Source organism: Nycticebus coucang, chromosome 6, assembly GCF_027406575.1.
Source record: "Nycticebus coucang isolate mNycCou1 chromosome 6, mNycCou1.pri, whole genome shotgun sequence".
Lineage (NCBI taxonomy): Eukaryota > Metazoa > Chordata > Mammalia > Primates > Lorisidae > Nycticebus > Nycticebus coucang.
In genome coordinates, this window is record NC_069785.1 from 5,089,563 (window position 1) to 5,104,225 (window position 14,663).

A 14,663-nucleotide genomic window follows, 5' to 3' on the forward strand; every position below is an offset into this window, starting at 1 on the left:
GCTTTCATATGAAAGCCATAAATTAGTTTCGTAGTAGAGCTGAGTACATTGGATACTTTTTCTTCCATTCCTGAGATACTTTACAAGAAGAATATGTTCCAACTCCATCATGTAAACATGAAACAGGTAAAGTCTCCGTCTTTCTTTAAGGCTGTATAATATTCCATTGTGTACATATACCACAATTTATTAATCCATTCGTGGATTGATGGGCACTTGGACTTTTTCCATGACGTAGCAATTATGAATTGGGCTGCAATAGACATTCTGGTACAAATATCTTTGGTATAATGTGATTTTTGGTCTTCTGGGTATATACCTAGTAGAGGAATTATAGGATTGAATGGCAGATCTATTTTTAGATCTCTAAGTGTTTTCCAAACGGAATGTATTAATTTGCATTCCCACCAGCAGTGTAGAAGTGTTCCCTTTTCTCCACATCCACGCCAACATCTCTGGTCTTGGGATTTTGTGTTATGGGCTAATCTTACTGGAGTTAGATGATATCTCAAAGTAGTTTTGATTTGCATTTCTCTAATGATTAAAGATGATGAGCATTTTTTGATATGTCTGTAGGCCGTGCGCCTGTCTTCTTCAGAGAAGTTTCTCTTCAAGTTCCTTGCCCAGCCTGTGATGGGATCATTTGTTTTTTTCTTGCTTATATGTTTGAGTTCTTTTTTTTTTTTTTATTGTTAAATCATAGCTGTGTACATTAGTGCAATCAAGGGGTACAATGTGCTGGTTTCATATACAATCTGAAATATTCTCATCAAACTGTTCAACATAGCCTTCATGGCATTTTCTTAGTTATTGTATGTAGACATTTGTATTCTGCCTTTACTAAGTTTCGCCTGTACCCATTCTAAGGTGCACCGAAGGTGTAGCCCCACCCATTACCCTCCCTCCGCCCTAACCTCCCCCTTCCCTTCCCCTTCCTTGGCCCTTTCCTCATAGTCTTCTGCTATAGTTGCATTATAGCCTTCATGTGAAAACTATACGTTTGAGTTCTCTGTGGATTCTGGTTATTAAACCTTTGTCGGAGACATAACCTGCAAATATCTTCTCCCATTCTGAGGGCTGTCTGCTTGCTTTACTTACTGTGTTCTTGGCTGTGCAGAAGCTTTTCAGTTTGATCAGGTCCCAGTAGTGTATTTTTGAAGCTGCTTCAATTGCCTGGGGGATCCTCCTCATAAAATACTCGCCCAGACTGATTACATCAAGGGATTTCCCTGCATTCTCTTGTAGTATTTTTTTTTTCTTTTTTTTTTTTTTTATTGTTGGGGATTCATTGAGGGTACAATAAGCCAGGTTACACTGATTGCAATTGTTAGGTAAAGTCCCTCTTGCAATCATGTCTTGCCCCCATAATGTGTGACACACACCAAGGCCCCACCCCCCTCCCTCCTTCCCTCTTTCTGTTCCCCCCCATAACCATAATTGTCATTAATTGTCCTCATATCAAAATTGAGTACATAGGATTCGGATTCATGCTTCTCCATTCTTGTGATGCTTTACTAAGAATAATGTCTTCCACGTCCATCCAGGTTAATTCGAAGGATGTAAAGTCTCCATTTTTTTTAATGGCTGAATAGTATTCCATGGTATACATATACCACAGCTTGTTAATCCATTCCTGGGTTGGTGGGCATTTAGGCTGTTTCCACATTGGCGATTGTAAATTGAGCTGCAATAAACAGTCTAGTACAAGTGTCCTTATGATAAAAGGATTTTTTTCCTTCTGGGTAGATGCCCAGTAATGGGACTGCAGGATCAAATGGGAGGTCTAGCTTGAGTGCTTTGAGGTTTCTCCATACTTCCTTCCAGAAAGGTTGTACTAGTTTGCAGTCCCACCAGCAGTGTAAAAGTGTTCCCTTCTCTCCACATCCACGCCAGCATCTGCAGTTTTGAGATTTTGTGATGTGGGCCATTCTCACTGGGGTTAGATGATATCTCAGGGTTGTTTTGATTTGCATTTCTCTAATATATAGAGATGATGAACATTTTTTCATGTGTTTGTTAGCCATTCATCTGTCGTCTTTAGAGAAAGTTCTATTCATGTCTCTTGCCCATTGATATATGGGATTGTTGGCTTTTTTCATGTGGATTAATTTGAGTTCTCTATAGATCCTAGCTATCAAGATATTGTCTGATTGAAAATATGCAAATATCCTTTCCCATTGTGTAGGTTGTCTCTTTGCTTTGGTTATTGTCTCCTTAGCTGTACAGAAGCTTTTCAGTTTAATGAAGTCCCATTTGTTTATTTTTGTTGTTGCAATTGCCATGGCAGTCTTCTTCATGAAGTCTTTCCCCAGGCCAATATCTTCCAGTGTTTTTCCTATGCTTTCTTGGAGGATTTTTATTGTTTCATGCCTTAAATTTAAGTCCTTTATCCATCTTGAATCAATTTTTGTGAGTGGGGAAAGGTGTGGGTCCAGTTTCAGTCTTTTACATGTAGACATCCAGTTCTCCCAACACCATTTATTGAATAGGGAGTCTTTCCCCCAAGGTATGTTCTTGTTTGGTTTATCAAAGATTAGGTGGTTGTAAAATGTTAGTTTCATTTCTTGGTTTTCAATTCGATTCCAAGTGTCTATGTCTCTGTTTTTGTGCCAGTACCATGCTGTCTTGAGCACTATGGCTTTGTAGTACAGACTAAAATCTGGTATGCTGATGCCCCCAGCTTTCTTTTTGTTACAGAGAACTGCCTTAGCTATACGGGGTTTTTTCTGGTTCCATACAAAACGCAGAATCATTTTTTCCAAATCTTGAAAGTACGATATAGGTACTTTGATAGGAATAGCATTGAATAGGTAGATAGCTTTGGGAAGTATAGACGTTTTAACAATGTTGATTCTTCCCATCCATGAGCATGGTATGTTCTTCCATTTGTTAATATCCTCTGCTATTTCCTTTCTGAGGATTTCATAGTTTTCTTTATAGAGGTCCTTCACCTCCCTCGTTAGGTATATTCCTAGGTATTTCATTTTCTTTGAAACTATGGTGAAGGGAGTTGTGTCCTTAATTAGCTTCTCATCTTGACTGTTATTGGTGTACACAAAGGCTACTGACTTGTGGACATTGATTTTATATCCTGAAACATTACTGTATTTTTTGATGACTTCTAGGAGTCTTATGGTTGAGTCTTTGGGGTTCTCTAAGTATAAGATCATGTCATCAGCAAAAAGGGAGAGTTTGACCTCCTCTGCTCCCATTTGGATTCCCTTTATTTCCTTGTCTTGCCTAATTGTATTGGCTAGAACTTCTAGCACTATGTTGAATAGTAAAGGTGACAGAGGACAACCTTGTCTGGTTCCAGTTCTAAGAGGAAAAGCTTTCAGTTTTACTCCATTCAGTAAAATATTGGCTGTGGGTTTGTCATAGATAGCTTCAATCAGTTTTAGAAATGTGCCACCTATGCCTATACTCTTCAGTGTTCTAATTAGAAAAGGGTGCTGGATTTTATCAAATGCTTTTTCTGCATCTATTGAGAGGATCACGTGATCTTTATTTTTGCCTCTGTTAATATGGTGGATAACGTTTATGGACTTGCATATGTTAAACCAGCCTTGCATCCCTGGGATGAAGCCTACTTGATCATGATGAATGACTTTTTTGATGATAAGCTGTAATCTATTGGCTAGGATTTTGTTGAGAATTTTTGCGTCTATATTCATGAGTGCCTGTGGACTAAGGGTTACAGGACCAGAAGGGTGAGAAGGTTGAAGAGCAAAAAAGGGATGAAAGAAAGGAGGACCGAGTGATAAGAAAAAAAAGAAAAATAGAGAAAAGAGAGGGGGGTGGGTATAAGGAATACTGACAAAAAGAAGAGAGGCACAGAAAGAGGGAGACAGGGCAATATAGGTGTACAGTAGGGTACTTTGACACAACCTTAAAAAATCCCACCTTCTGGGGGTGCCCAGTTGGGTGGTTCCCTTGAGGTCAGCAGCTCTTTGCTAACTGATCAGACACAGTACCCCACCTCCACCAAGTAGAGAGGAAAGACAAAAATGCTATAAATCAAACCAAAACAAGCAAACAGAAAACTTTACGGGGATAAAATTGGGTGAAAAACCAAATGATAGCGGTAGAAACACTAGGAAAAATGAAGTTGTAGTTATTAAAAAAGGCAGCAATGGGAAGTTATAATTAAACTAGAAAAATTGAGAAAGAAAAAGGTATCTGTATGGAAAAGATTGAAATTAAAAAACAAAATAATATCAACAATGTCAAAATAAACAAAAAAAACAACCAAACAAAAAAAAAGAAAAAAATACACAACCAAAAACAAAGCAGTTTGTATATGTTATTGAATATTGTCTGGGCAACACGTGGTCTTCTGGGGTATGAGATGTTAATCACAGTTCTGATACGACTGGAGGCTGCTGATTTCTCCAACCCCAGCAGGTAGACACCCTAAATCTCTCTTCAGCCCACTTAAAAGGCACTTTGAACTGGTAAACTTGCTGAGCAGAAGCTTTCCCAGCTTTCTCGCTGGAATCACTGCTGAAGTGGCTATTCACTTACCCAGGGTGCCAAAACCGGTCTCACTCTGCCCCTGAGGGTTAGGGCTGCAAGGCGGCTCAGACCCCACCCTTAGGCTACTTGGTTGCTGGGTTACCAGCTCCCACCCGTTTCTAGCTCTGCGACCCTGAGGGCAGAGCTTACCTGGGCAGATCACTGACAATGGTTCCGTGTGACCCACCGCCAAACACTGTTAGCTCCGTCTGGCTCAGTGGCTCAGACGGGGGCCCTAGACAACGGCCAAAGTTCTCCGCACTCCCGCTCAGGCCCTCCCCAAGGCAGTTCAACTCAGTGCCAAGTCCAAGGACATCAAAACAGTTCACAGGTAAGGCCTTTCTGGTTTGCAGTCTCGCTGCTACTGAACTTACAGTTGTGGGCGGGTTTAGATGGATTGAACATATGCGACCACTTGCCGGTTTTCCACTGTTTTAGTCCTCCTCTTGGGGTCCAGAAGTCTCTCGCTGACTCCTTGTATCCTCATAGGAGTGATGATAGGTAGATCCCACCAGCCAGAGATGCCTGGAGTCCTATCTCCCCAGACTCACGGTGCCCAGATGCAAGGAAGCTGTTACTTGGCCGCCATCTTGCTCCGCCCCCTCCTCTTGTAGTATTTTTATAGTTTCATGTCTTAAGTTTAAATCTTTAATCCAGTGAGAGTCTATCTTAGTTAATGGTGAAAGGTGTGGATCCAGTTTCAGTCTTCTACAGGTTGCCAGCCAGTTCACCCAGCACCATTTGTTAAATAGGGAATCTTTTCCCCACTGAATGTTTTTAATTGGCTTGTCAAAGATCAAATAACGGTAAGTAGCTGGATTCATCTTTTGGTTCTCTGTTCTGTTCCAGACATCTACTTCTCTGTTTTTGTGCCAATACCATGCTGTTTTGATCACTATTGATTTATAGTATAGTCTGAGGTCTGGTAGCTTGATTCCTTCTGCTTTGTTTTTATTTCTGAGTAATATCTTGGCTATTGGAGGTTTTTTCTAATTCCGTATAAAACGAAGTATTATTTTTTCAAGATCTTTAAAGTATGACAGTGGAGCTTTAATAGGAATTGCATTAAAATTGTATATTGCTTTGGGTAGTATGGACATTTTAACAATGTTGATTCTTCCCAGCCATGGGCATGGTATGTTTTTCCATTTGTTAACATCTTCAGCTACTTCTTTTCTTAGAGTTTCATAGTTCTCTTTATAGAGATCTTTCATGTCCTTTGTTACCTAAACTCCCAAATATTTCCTCTTCTTTGGCACTACTGTGAATGGAATAGAGTCCTTAACTGTTTTTTTAGCTTGACTATTGTTGGTATATATAAAGGCAACCGATTTATGAATGTTGATTTTGTAACCTGAGACACTGCTGTATTCCTTCATCACTTCTAAGAGTTTTGTAGTAGAATCCCTGGTGTTTTCCAGATATACAATCATATCATCTGCGAAGAACGAAAGTTTGATCTCTTCTGACCCTATACGGATACCCTGGATCACCTTTTCTTCCCTAATTGCGATGGCTAAAACTTCCGTTACAATGTTAAAGAGCAGTGGAGACAATGGGCAGCCTTGTCTGGTTCCTGATCTGAGTGGAAATGATTTCAATTTAACTCCATTCAGTACGATACTGGCTGTGTGTTTGCTGTAGATGGCCTCTATCAGTTTAAGAAATGTCCCTTCTATACCAATTTTCTTAAGTGTTCTGATCATGAAGGGATGCTGGATATTATCAAAAGCTTTTTCTGCATCAATTGAGAGAATCATATGGTCTTTGTTTTTTCATGTGTTTATGTGCTGAATTATACTTATAGATTTACGTATATTGAAGCAGCCTTGAGACTCTGGGATAAAACCAACTTGGTCATGATGTATAATTTGTTTGATGTGTTGTTGGATTCTGTTTGTTAGGATCTTGTTGAATATTTTTGCATCTATATTCATTAGTGATATTGGTCTATAATTTTCTTTTCTTGTTGGGTCTTTTCCTGGTTTGGGGATCAGGGTGATGTTTGCCTCATGGAACGTGTTGGGTAGTCTTCCTTCTTTTTCTACCTTTTGGAACAGGTTGAGTAATATAGGTACTAATTCCTCTTTAAAGGTTTAGTAGAATTCTGACATGTAGCCATCTGGTCCTGGGCTTTTCTTCTTAGGGAGATTTTGTATGGTTGATGCTATTTCAGAACTTGATATTGGCCTGTTCAACATTTCCACTTGATTCTGGCTAAGTCTTGGAAGGTGACATGCTTCCAAGTATTGGTCAATTTCCTTCAGATTTTCATATTTCTGAGAATAAAGTTTCTTGTAATATTCATTAAGGAATTTTTGAATTTCTGAGGAGTCTGTTGTTATTTCGTCTTTGTCATTTCTGATTGATGAGATTAGAGATTTTACTCCTTTTTTCCTTGTTAGGTTAGCCAAAGGTTTATCTATTTTATTGACCTTTTCAAAAAACCAACTTTTGGATTTGTTGATCTCTTGTATAATTCTTTTGTTTTCAATTTCATTTAATTCTGCTCTAATTTTGATTAGTTCTTTTCTTCTACTGGGTTTGGGGTTGGAATGTTCTTCCTTTTCCAGTTGCTTGAGATGTCCCATTAAGTTGTTAACTTCCTCTCTTTCCGTTTTCTTGAGGAAGGCTTGCAGTGCTTCTTATTGGAGTATCTATCCAACACTGCCAAAGGAGTGTTTAAATCTCCGACTATTATGGAGCTGGAGGAAATCAAGTTGCTCATGATTGTTAGAGTTTCTCTTATTAATTGAAGTGTATTCTGCTTGGGTGCATAAATATTAATAATTGAAATCTCATCATATTGAGTATTACCCTTAACAAATATGAAGTGACCATTCTTATCCTTCCTTACGTTTGTTGGTTTAAAGCCTGTTGTGTCTGCAGATAAAATTGCAACACCTGCTTTTTCTGATTACTGTTTGCCTGAAATATGGATGACCATCCTTTAACCCTGAGTCTATGTTTATCTTTTAAGTTAAGATGTGACTCTTGTATGCAGCAAATATCTGACCTGAGTTTTTGTATGAAGTCAGCTAACCTGTGCCTGTTTAGAGGACAGTTTAAGCCATTCACATTAATGGAGAATATTGATAAGTCTGGTAAAATTTTGTTTATCAAGTTTTTCGAAAGTCCAGTGGACATTTTTAATCCTTTTGCCAGTGTGGAAGTTGGAGTTTGATCAAAAGTTTCTGAGTGAGTTTACTTTTGTGGTAGAGGATTGGGCTGGTCATTATGGAGGATACGTCTGAGAATATCCCAAAGCTGGTTTGGTTATGGCAAATTTCTTCACCACGTGAATGTCATTAAAGTATTTAATTTCTCCATCATAAATGAAACTTAGTTTAGCTGGATACAGGATCCGGGGTTGAAAGTTATTTTGCTTTAGGAGATTAAAAGTCGATGACCACCCTCTTCTGGCTTGAAAAGTTCAGCAGAGAGATCTGCAGTCATTCTAATATTCTTCCCTGTGTAGGTAATTGATTTCTTACGTCTGGCTGCTTTCAGAATTTTCTCCTTCATATTAACTTTAGTGAAGTTAATTATGATATGCCTGGGGTATGTCTTATTCTGGTTGAGTCATGCTCAGGTTCTGAAACTGTCTGCTATCTGAATTTCAGAATCTCTTGGCATGTCTGGAAGATTCTCTTTCATAATTTCATGGAGAAGGGTCTCTGTGCCTTGCGAGGTCACTTCATCACTTTCAGGGATTTCCAGTGAGGTGGATATTAGCCTTCTTCGAATTATCACAGAGCTCTCAGAGAGAATGATCTGTTTTTGCTCTCCATTTCTCTTCCTCTTTGAGAGTTTGGGAGTGTTCAAAGGCTTTGTCTTCAATGTCAGAAATCCTTTCTTCTGCTTGCTCCACTCTGTTACTGAGGGATTCTACTGCATTTTTCAGATCTTTGAGGGCTGCAAATTCTTGCTTCAGTGCGTCAAAATCTTTGGAGGTTTTGTCTTTAAATTCGTTAAATTCTTGAGACAACTTTTGAATTTTTCCTCGAATTTCTAATTGCAAATTTTCCTCCATTCTATTAATCTTGTTTGCAATCCAAATTCTGAATTCGATTTCTGACATTTTGGCCAGCTGTTTATGAATGGGATCTTCAGTTACATCTGCCATATCTTTCCTGGGGGGGGGGGGGTTGATCTATTCTGGTTATTTGTGTTACCAGAGTTTTTCCACTGATTCTGCCCCATGATTATTTTAAACCGTTTGACTTTTCCCCTGGAGCTTTGTTGACAACCCGTACAGTGCTATGGCCTGAGAAACTGGGACCTGTTTGGTATGGTGGGGCTACGTAGTTCTGTCTTGTTTTCAGCTGGTCTCTGTCTGACCCTAGTGAAACAGTTACTCTGGGTTGAAGTCTCAGATGTGGAGAAATACCAGCAATTAAGTCACCCCACCCCCCATAGGCAACAATTGGAAAAGGAAAATCAAACCTTCCTACAACCACACACCCAGGGCACCACTTGAATAGTCCTCAGGCACTTGCCTCAGTTCAAAAAGTCCAAATCAATTGGCTCAGTCAGCACCTGTCTTAGGTGGGAGAGTTTAAAAGGTCTCTGGCAACTAGATCGAGGGGTCTGGTGACAACTCAGATATGACTTGCTCCGGTGCTCCGTGAAGTCAGGAGGATGCACCCAGCAAATAAATTAGTCTGGGAAGGTTGATGCCTCCTTCCCCACCTTGCACCTCTGTCACACCCAGTCACTGATAGCCCTGCAGGGCTGTGACCCAGTTTCCTCTAGTGAACAGATACTCCAGGGGGTTGCACCTGCCTGAGTCACAAGGAAATCTATTTCTGCTCAGCCATGCCGCTGTGGTCTGCCTCTATCCAGCATGGGGAGGTGAGGCCTGACAACCTCGGGTGCTTGATGGAGGCTGGGGGGTGTTTACTCAGTTCCAGCCCGGCCCCTGATTGATGTTACTGACAGAACAGAACCAGAACAAGTTTGTGGGAATCTGTTTCTGTCCCTGCTAAATTCCCCTGCAGAAGAGAAGCTGTTTTGAGTTCCCAGAGCCTGTGCCTTAGGCCCTGTCTTTGCTCCTGCAGGTTTGTATTCGGTTAGCTGTCAGTTCTAGCCACCTGTCTTCCTTTGTCTATAGGCTGACGATCCCCTGAGGGCCGTGTGCATCTTAGACTCAGTAAAGCGGTCCTCTGGGTCAGCCCAGCCCTGGGAATTTCCCGGCTCTGCGCATGCGTTTTCTAGTCCCCACACTCCACCCAGGCCGGTACCACCTCAGGCAAACCCTTTACTCAACGGGGCCTGCCTTTCCGTCCCAGATCTGTTCCACTGTGGTTGCCACCTGAGAAGATGCCCGGCCTCCTCTGGTTGCCCAGGTAGACAAGGGGGTGTGGCTTCAGAATATCTGGGAATGAGCCCTATTGTTGCCAAAAATGGCTGCTGGTCTGCACCTCGGGGCACCGCTGCTCCGGTGTGGTTCCCTCTCAGCCGACCGTCCTCTCCTCACTCCCGTGCCACAGAATCAGCACTGACCAGCTGCAGTCTAGGCCCTGTCCACACCCCTTGAGAAATCACCCAAGAATCTGGACTCCTGCGGGACAGGCCTCCAGACCTCAGAGTGAGAATGGAGGGGAGTGCTCGTAGCTCAGAATTGCAGGTAGAGAATATGTACAGTTTTATACAGTTTTATACCTGGCAGGAGAATGCTGTGGCACCCTATTAGGGGAGGTAGGTCTAGTTTCCAGAGGGTCTCTCCCATGGAGTGTAGTGGGAGGACCTTTGACCTCTGCTCTTTTGTTTGTGGGGCACTCCCGTCCGCTTGGTGATGGATTTTGTACCTTTTGTTTGTATCCTTGGGGTCGCAGCTCATCTCAGCGGGGTTGAGATGCATTCTTCAACCTTCTCTTGGTGCAGCTCTAATCTACCAGGTTACTTGCTAAATTTCTGTCCTTTAACTCTCCTTCTGGATGGGAGCCTCTGTGGAAAGCTGGCTTCAGTCAGCCATCTTGTCTCCGCCTCCCCAAAGAAAAACAAGGTACTTTCTTTAAAGAGAATTCAATGCAGGGACTTGATTACTTAGGTGATGGAAGAGTTGGGAAGTCAAACAAGCCATCTGTAAGTAGTAACAGGAAGCCACTAGCCTCTATTAATTTTTATTTTAAGCCACTATATACATTAAAAGGAGGAACATTTCTTCTTAGCTTATATGTTTCAAAAATTTTATGTTATCACTATATGTGTATCAAAACAATACTGTATACTCCATAAATATGTATAATTACGTGTCTATTAAAATAAAATTAAAAGTATTTTATGCTAGAGGAAAAAAAAACCAGGAATTTTATGTACTTCTCATGTGAGTACTGGCTAGTTTGGTCCAGATTTTAGCATAAGAAATTATTAGAAATGTTACATTCTTGTAAAGTGGGGGGGGCTCCTTTAAATTATTCTCAATTCTATTAGCAGGTTCATTTCAAAAATAACTTACTAAGAAGCTTGAGATGGATAGTTTTTAGTTAGTGTAGTTAAGTCTCTGCTGATGTGAAATGTGTTTGAATTATATTTTATAAACTAACAGTGCATGAGCGATTTGAGTATTATTTTCTGTTTTATGCATCCTCCGTGTGTGTGTGTATATATATATATATAAAATTTTTTTTTTGTCCCTTTCTTTTAACAGCCAGAAATCACTGTGGACAATCTTCCCACTTACTTAAGACTTAAGAAACCATTACTGATTTTGTTCAGTGATGGGAGTATAAGTCCTCAGCATGAAAAAACAATATTGACACTGGCAAAGCAGAAACACTTGAATACACTTACTCCTTGTTGGTTAAATCTGTAAGTATATTTTTTAATATGTAAGAGATAGCAAAAGTATAATAATTACTGCATTTTCATTAGGAAACACAACTCTCTAACTCTGCCTTTAAAGGTAATGTTAAGGGACCAGGTATACTGTGATATTCTAGTAATTAAACTCTCTTGACAAGATCTAAGATGACCTTGGTAGAGGTTGAATTTTATTCTACAAGTTTTTTTAAGTTATATTTTTTTCTGATTTTAAAAGTTATTGATGTTGGCTTGGTGCCCGTAGCTCAGTGAGTAGGGTGCTGACCACGTACACTGAGGCTGGTGGGTTTGAACCCGACCCCGGCCAGCTAAACAACAATGACAACTGCAACAAAAAATAGCCGGGTGTTGTGGCAGGCACCTGTAGTCCCAACTACTTGGGAGGCTGAGGCAAGAGAATTGTTTAAGCACAAGAGTTGGAGGTTGCTGTGAGATATGACACCATGGCACTCTACCCAGGGCAACATAGTGAGACTCTGTCTCAAAAAAAAAAAAAAAGTTATTGACGTTCATTGAGGAAAATTTGGCAAATACCGAAAAGTAAGCATATTGACCTTTCCCTTCAGTTTCTTTTTCATACTTCTGTATTTTTAAAGTGCAGCCCACAATGTTACACAGCGGTTTCGGAGCATCATCTGTAGGGTTTCCTGGTGTGTTTTCTAGATGCACTGTTTGTGTTACATTTAACGTCTTTGAACACAGTTTACAAATACACACACTGTCCCTTATTCAGCTTCATCAGATAAAAGGCGTATTTTATTTTTTAATTCATTTGAAACATTACCAAAGTAGGGCAATGTACATTTTTACTGTGAAGAGTTTAATAGTACATCCTATTGCTTGAGGCAAAATTTTCCTGGGTAATTATCACTGTAGGTATCTAAGAGTAAAATAGTATTTTAAAAACTATGGAATGTGTTACATTAGGAAAACCAGGTATCTTTATGTTTCCTTATATGAACATAAGGAGTTTTCACTTCTTTAATTTGAAATCAATACCCTCTTTTTTCCGGAGGAAAGGCACAACTTTATTTGGAAAAGAAATATTTATAGTTATGTAACTAATTTTTGAGTTGACATGTTATCAGATACTTGACTAAACTTTGGAAGGAACCTATTGACTATGTTGGGCCTAAATTGATAGGCCTGTGGGCTGTGACTGCTTCTCATTAAACTGTCAGGTCTTTTTTCTTCAAAGAGAAGGGGACTGTCCCTGTTACAAAGAAACTTAAAGAATCTGATGACTGATTACACTGTCAGAGACCTTTTGGTTTTCAGAACACCTTTTTGTAAAATAAACTTACTGGCATAAGACTATTTAAAGATTAATAATGTTCTATAAACTATTTTCATGGTTTTGTTATAAAAAGAAACATTCATTAACACGTACATTTGTTCCCTTTTGTAGAAAGAATACTCCTGTGGGGAGAGGAATCTTACAGGCATACTTTGACCCTGTGCCTCCCCTTCCTGTTCTCGTTTTGGTGAATCTGCATGCAGGTGGCCAAGTGTTTGCATTTCCTTCAGGCCAGACTATAACTGAGCAAAACCTTACATTGTGGCTTAAGAAATTAGAAGCAGGACTAGAAAACCACATCAGTAAGTTTTCTGTTTTGTATAATATACACAGTTCTGCAATTTGTTCCATGAATTTTAAACTAACTTATTTATTTAGAGACAGAGTCTCATTCTGTTGCCCTGGCTACAAGCAACCTCAAACTCCTGGGCTTAAGCGATCCCCTTGCCTCAGCCTCTGGAGTAGCTGGGACTACAGGTGTGCACCACAACTCCTCATTAGTTTTTCTATTTTTAGTAGAGATGGGGTCTTGCTCTTTTGCTCAAGCTGGTCTTAAACTCCTGAGCTCCAGTGATCTTCCTGCCTCAGAATTCCAGAGTGCTAGGATTATAGGCATAAGCCACCCTCCTGGCTGAATTTTAAACTTTTAAATAATGCTAATGAATGCTAGAATGAGTTGAATTGTAATATTTGTAATTATCCTAAATATTAATACTCTGATTGTGAGACCAAAGCTGCAAGGCCTCAGTTGGAGACAGCGGAGTCGCCTGCAAAGGCCTCTTCCAGCTCTCGAATTTTAATTCACCGATTCCGTGTTGCTTGTATAGATTGCCAGTGTCTTCAAAAATACAATTTTAGTAATTTGTAACGTTAAAGGAAGGTTATAGTGGGAGCATTGCTCTATTGAAGCACAAGTCCTTTATGCTCTTTTTACAGACATAAAATTGTAGATTTCACAAGACAGTTCCTGTGTAGCTTTTTCATATACATGCCAGTTCTATGGCTGTAAGCAAATATGTAGTTTATAGAAAGTGAGACTATTTTATAAATAATACATTCTTATTATGTAAAACTCTGGTCCTTAATACAGGCACGGAGATATTGGAGAGATATTAGCTTTGAGACACTGCAATAAAGCAGGTTACACAAAATTTTTGGTTTCCTAGTACGTACAAAAGTTATATTCATATTATGCAGTCGTCTGTTAAGCGTACAGTAGCATTGTATCTAAAAAGTAAATACTGTAAGTAAAACATACTTCATTGCTAAAAGATGCTGATGATCCTGGGAGCCTTCAGTGAGCTCTAAGCTCTTTGCTGGGGGAGGGTCTTGCTTCCGTGTGGATGACTGCTGACTGAGGAGGCTGGTGGTTGCTGAAGGGTGGGGTGACTGTGGCTATTTCTCAAGACAACAATGAAGTTTGCACATTGGTCAACTCCTTTCATGAGAGATTTCTCTGAAGCGTGTGATGCTGTTGGATAGCTTTTTACCCACAGTAGAACTTCTCTCAAAATTCTCTCAAGCCCTGTTGCTGTGTTATGTGATATTCTAAAGCTTTTACTGTCATTTCAGCAGTGTTATGGCATCGTACTGGTAGGTACTATCTCGAGAAACCACTTTCTCTGCTCATCCGTGAGCAGCAGCTTCACAGCACGAGATGCAGCAGTTCAGCCCCTCCTCAGTCTCTGGCTCTAGCTCTCTTCCAAGTCCCAGCCCATCTGCAGTTGCTTCCTCCACTGGAATTATCAACCCCTCAAAGTCATCCAGGAGGCTGGAATCAACTTCTGCTCAACTCCTATTCATGTTGACATTTTGATCTCTTCCCATGGCTCACAAGACGTGCTTAGTAGCAGCTGGAAGAGTGGCTCTCCCAGAAGGTTTTCAGTTGACATCCCAGCTCCCTCTGAGGAATCACTGTCTATAGCAGCTATGTCCTTATGACATGTATTTCTTAAATAGTAAGACGTGAAAGTCACAATGACTCCTGATCTCCAGGCTGCAGGGTGGATTCTGTGTCAGCAGGCAT

The 14,663-nt window shown here is 40.2% G+C and overlaps 1 protein-coding gene across 11 annotated transcripts in view; it reads left to right on the forward strand.

Moving 5' to 3' along the window:
• TXNDC16 (thioredoxin domain containing 16) overlaps positions 1–14,663 on the forward strand; it is a 115,672-nt gene that overhangs the window by 90,011 nt on the left and 10,998 nt on the right. For all 11 annotated transcript variants that reach the window (XM_053595379.1, XM_053595383.1, XM_053595384.1 and 8 more), the window contains exons 18-19: positions 11,168–11,328; positions 12,749–12,939. In XM_053595379.1, the coding sequence (XP_053451354.1) occupies positions 11,168–11,328; positions 12,749–12,939 (352 nt within the window). The remainder of the gene's footprint in view (positions 1–11,167; positions 11,329–12,748; positions 12,940–14,663) is intronic.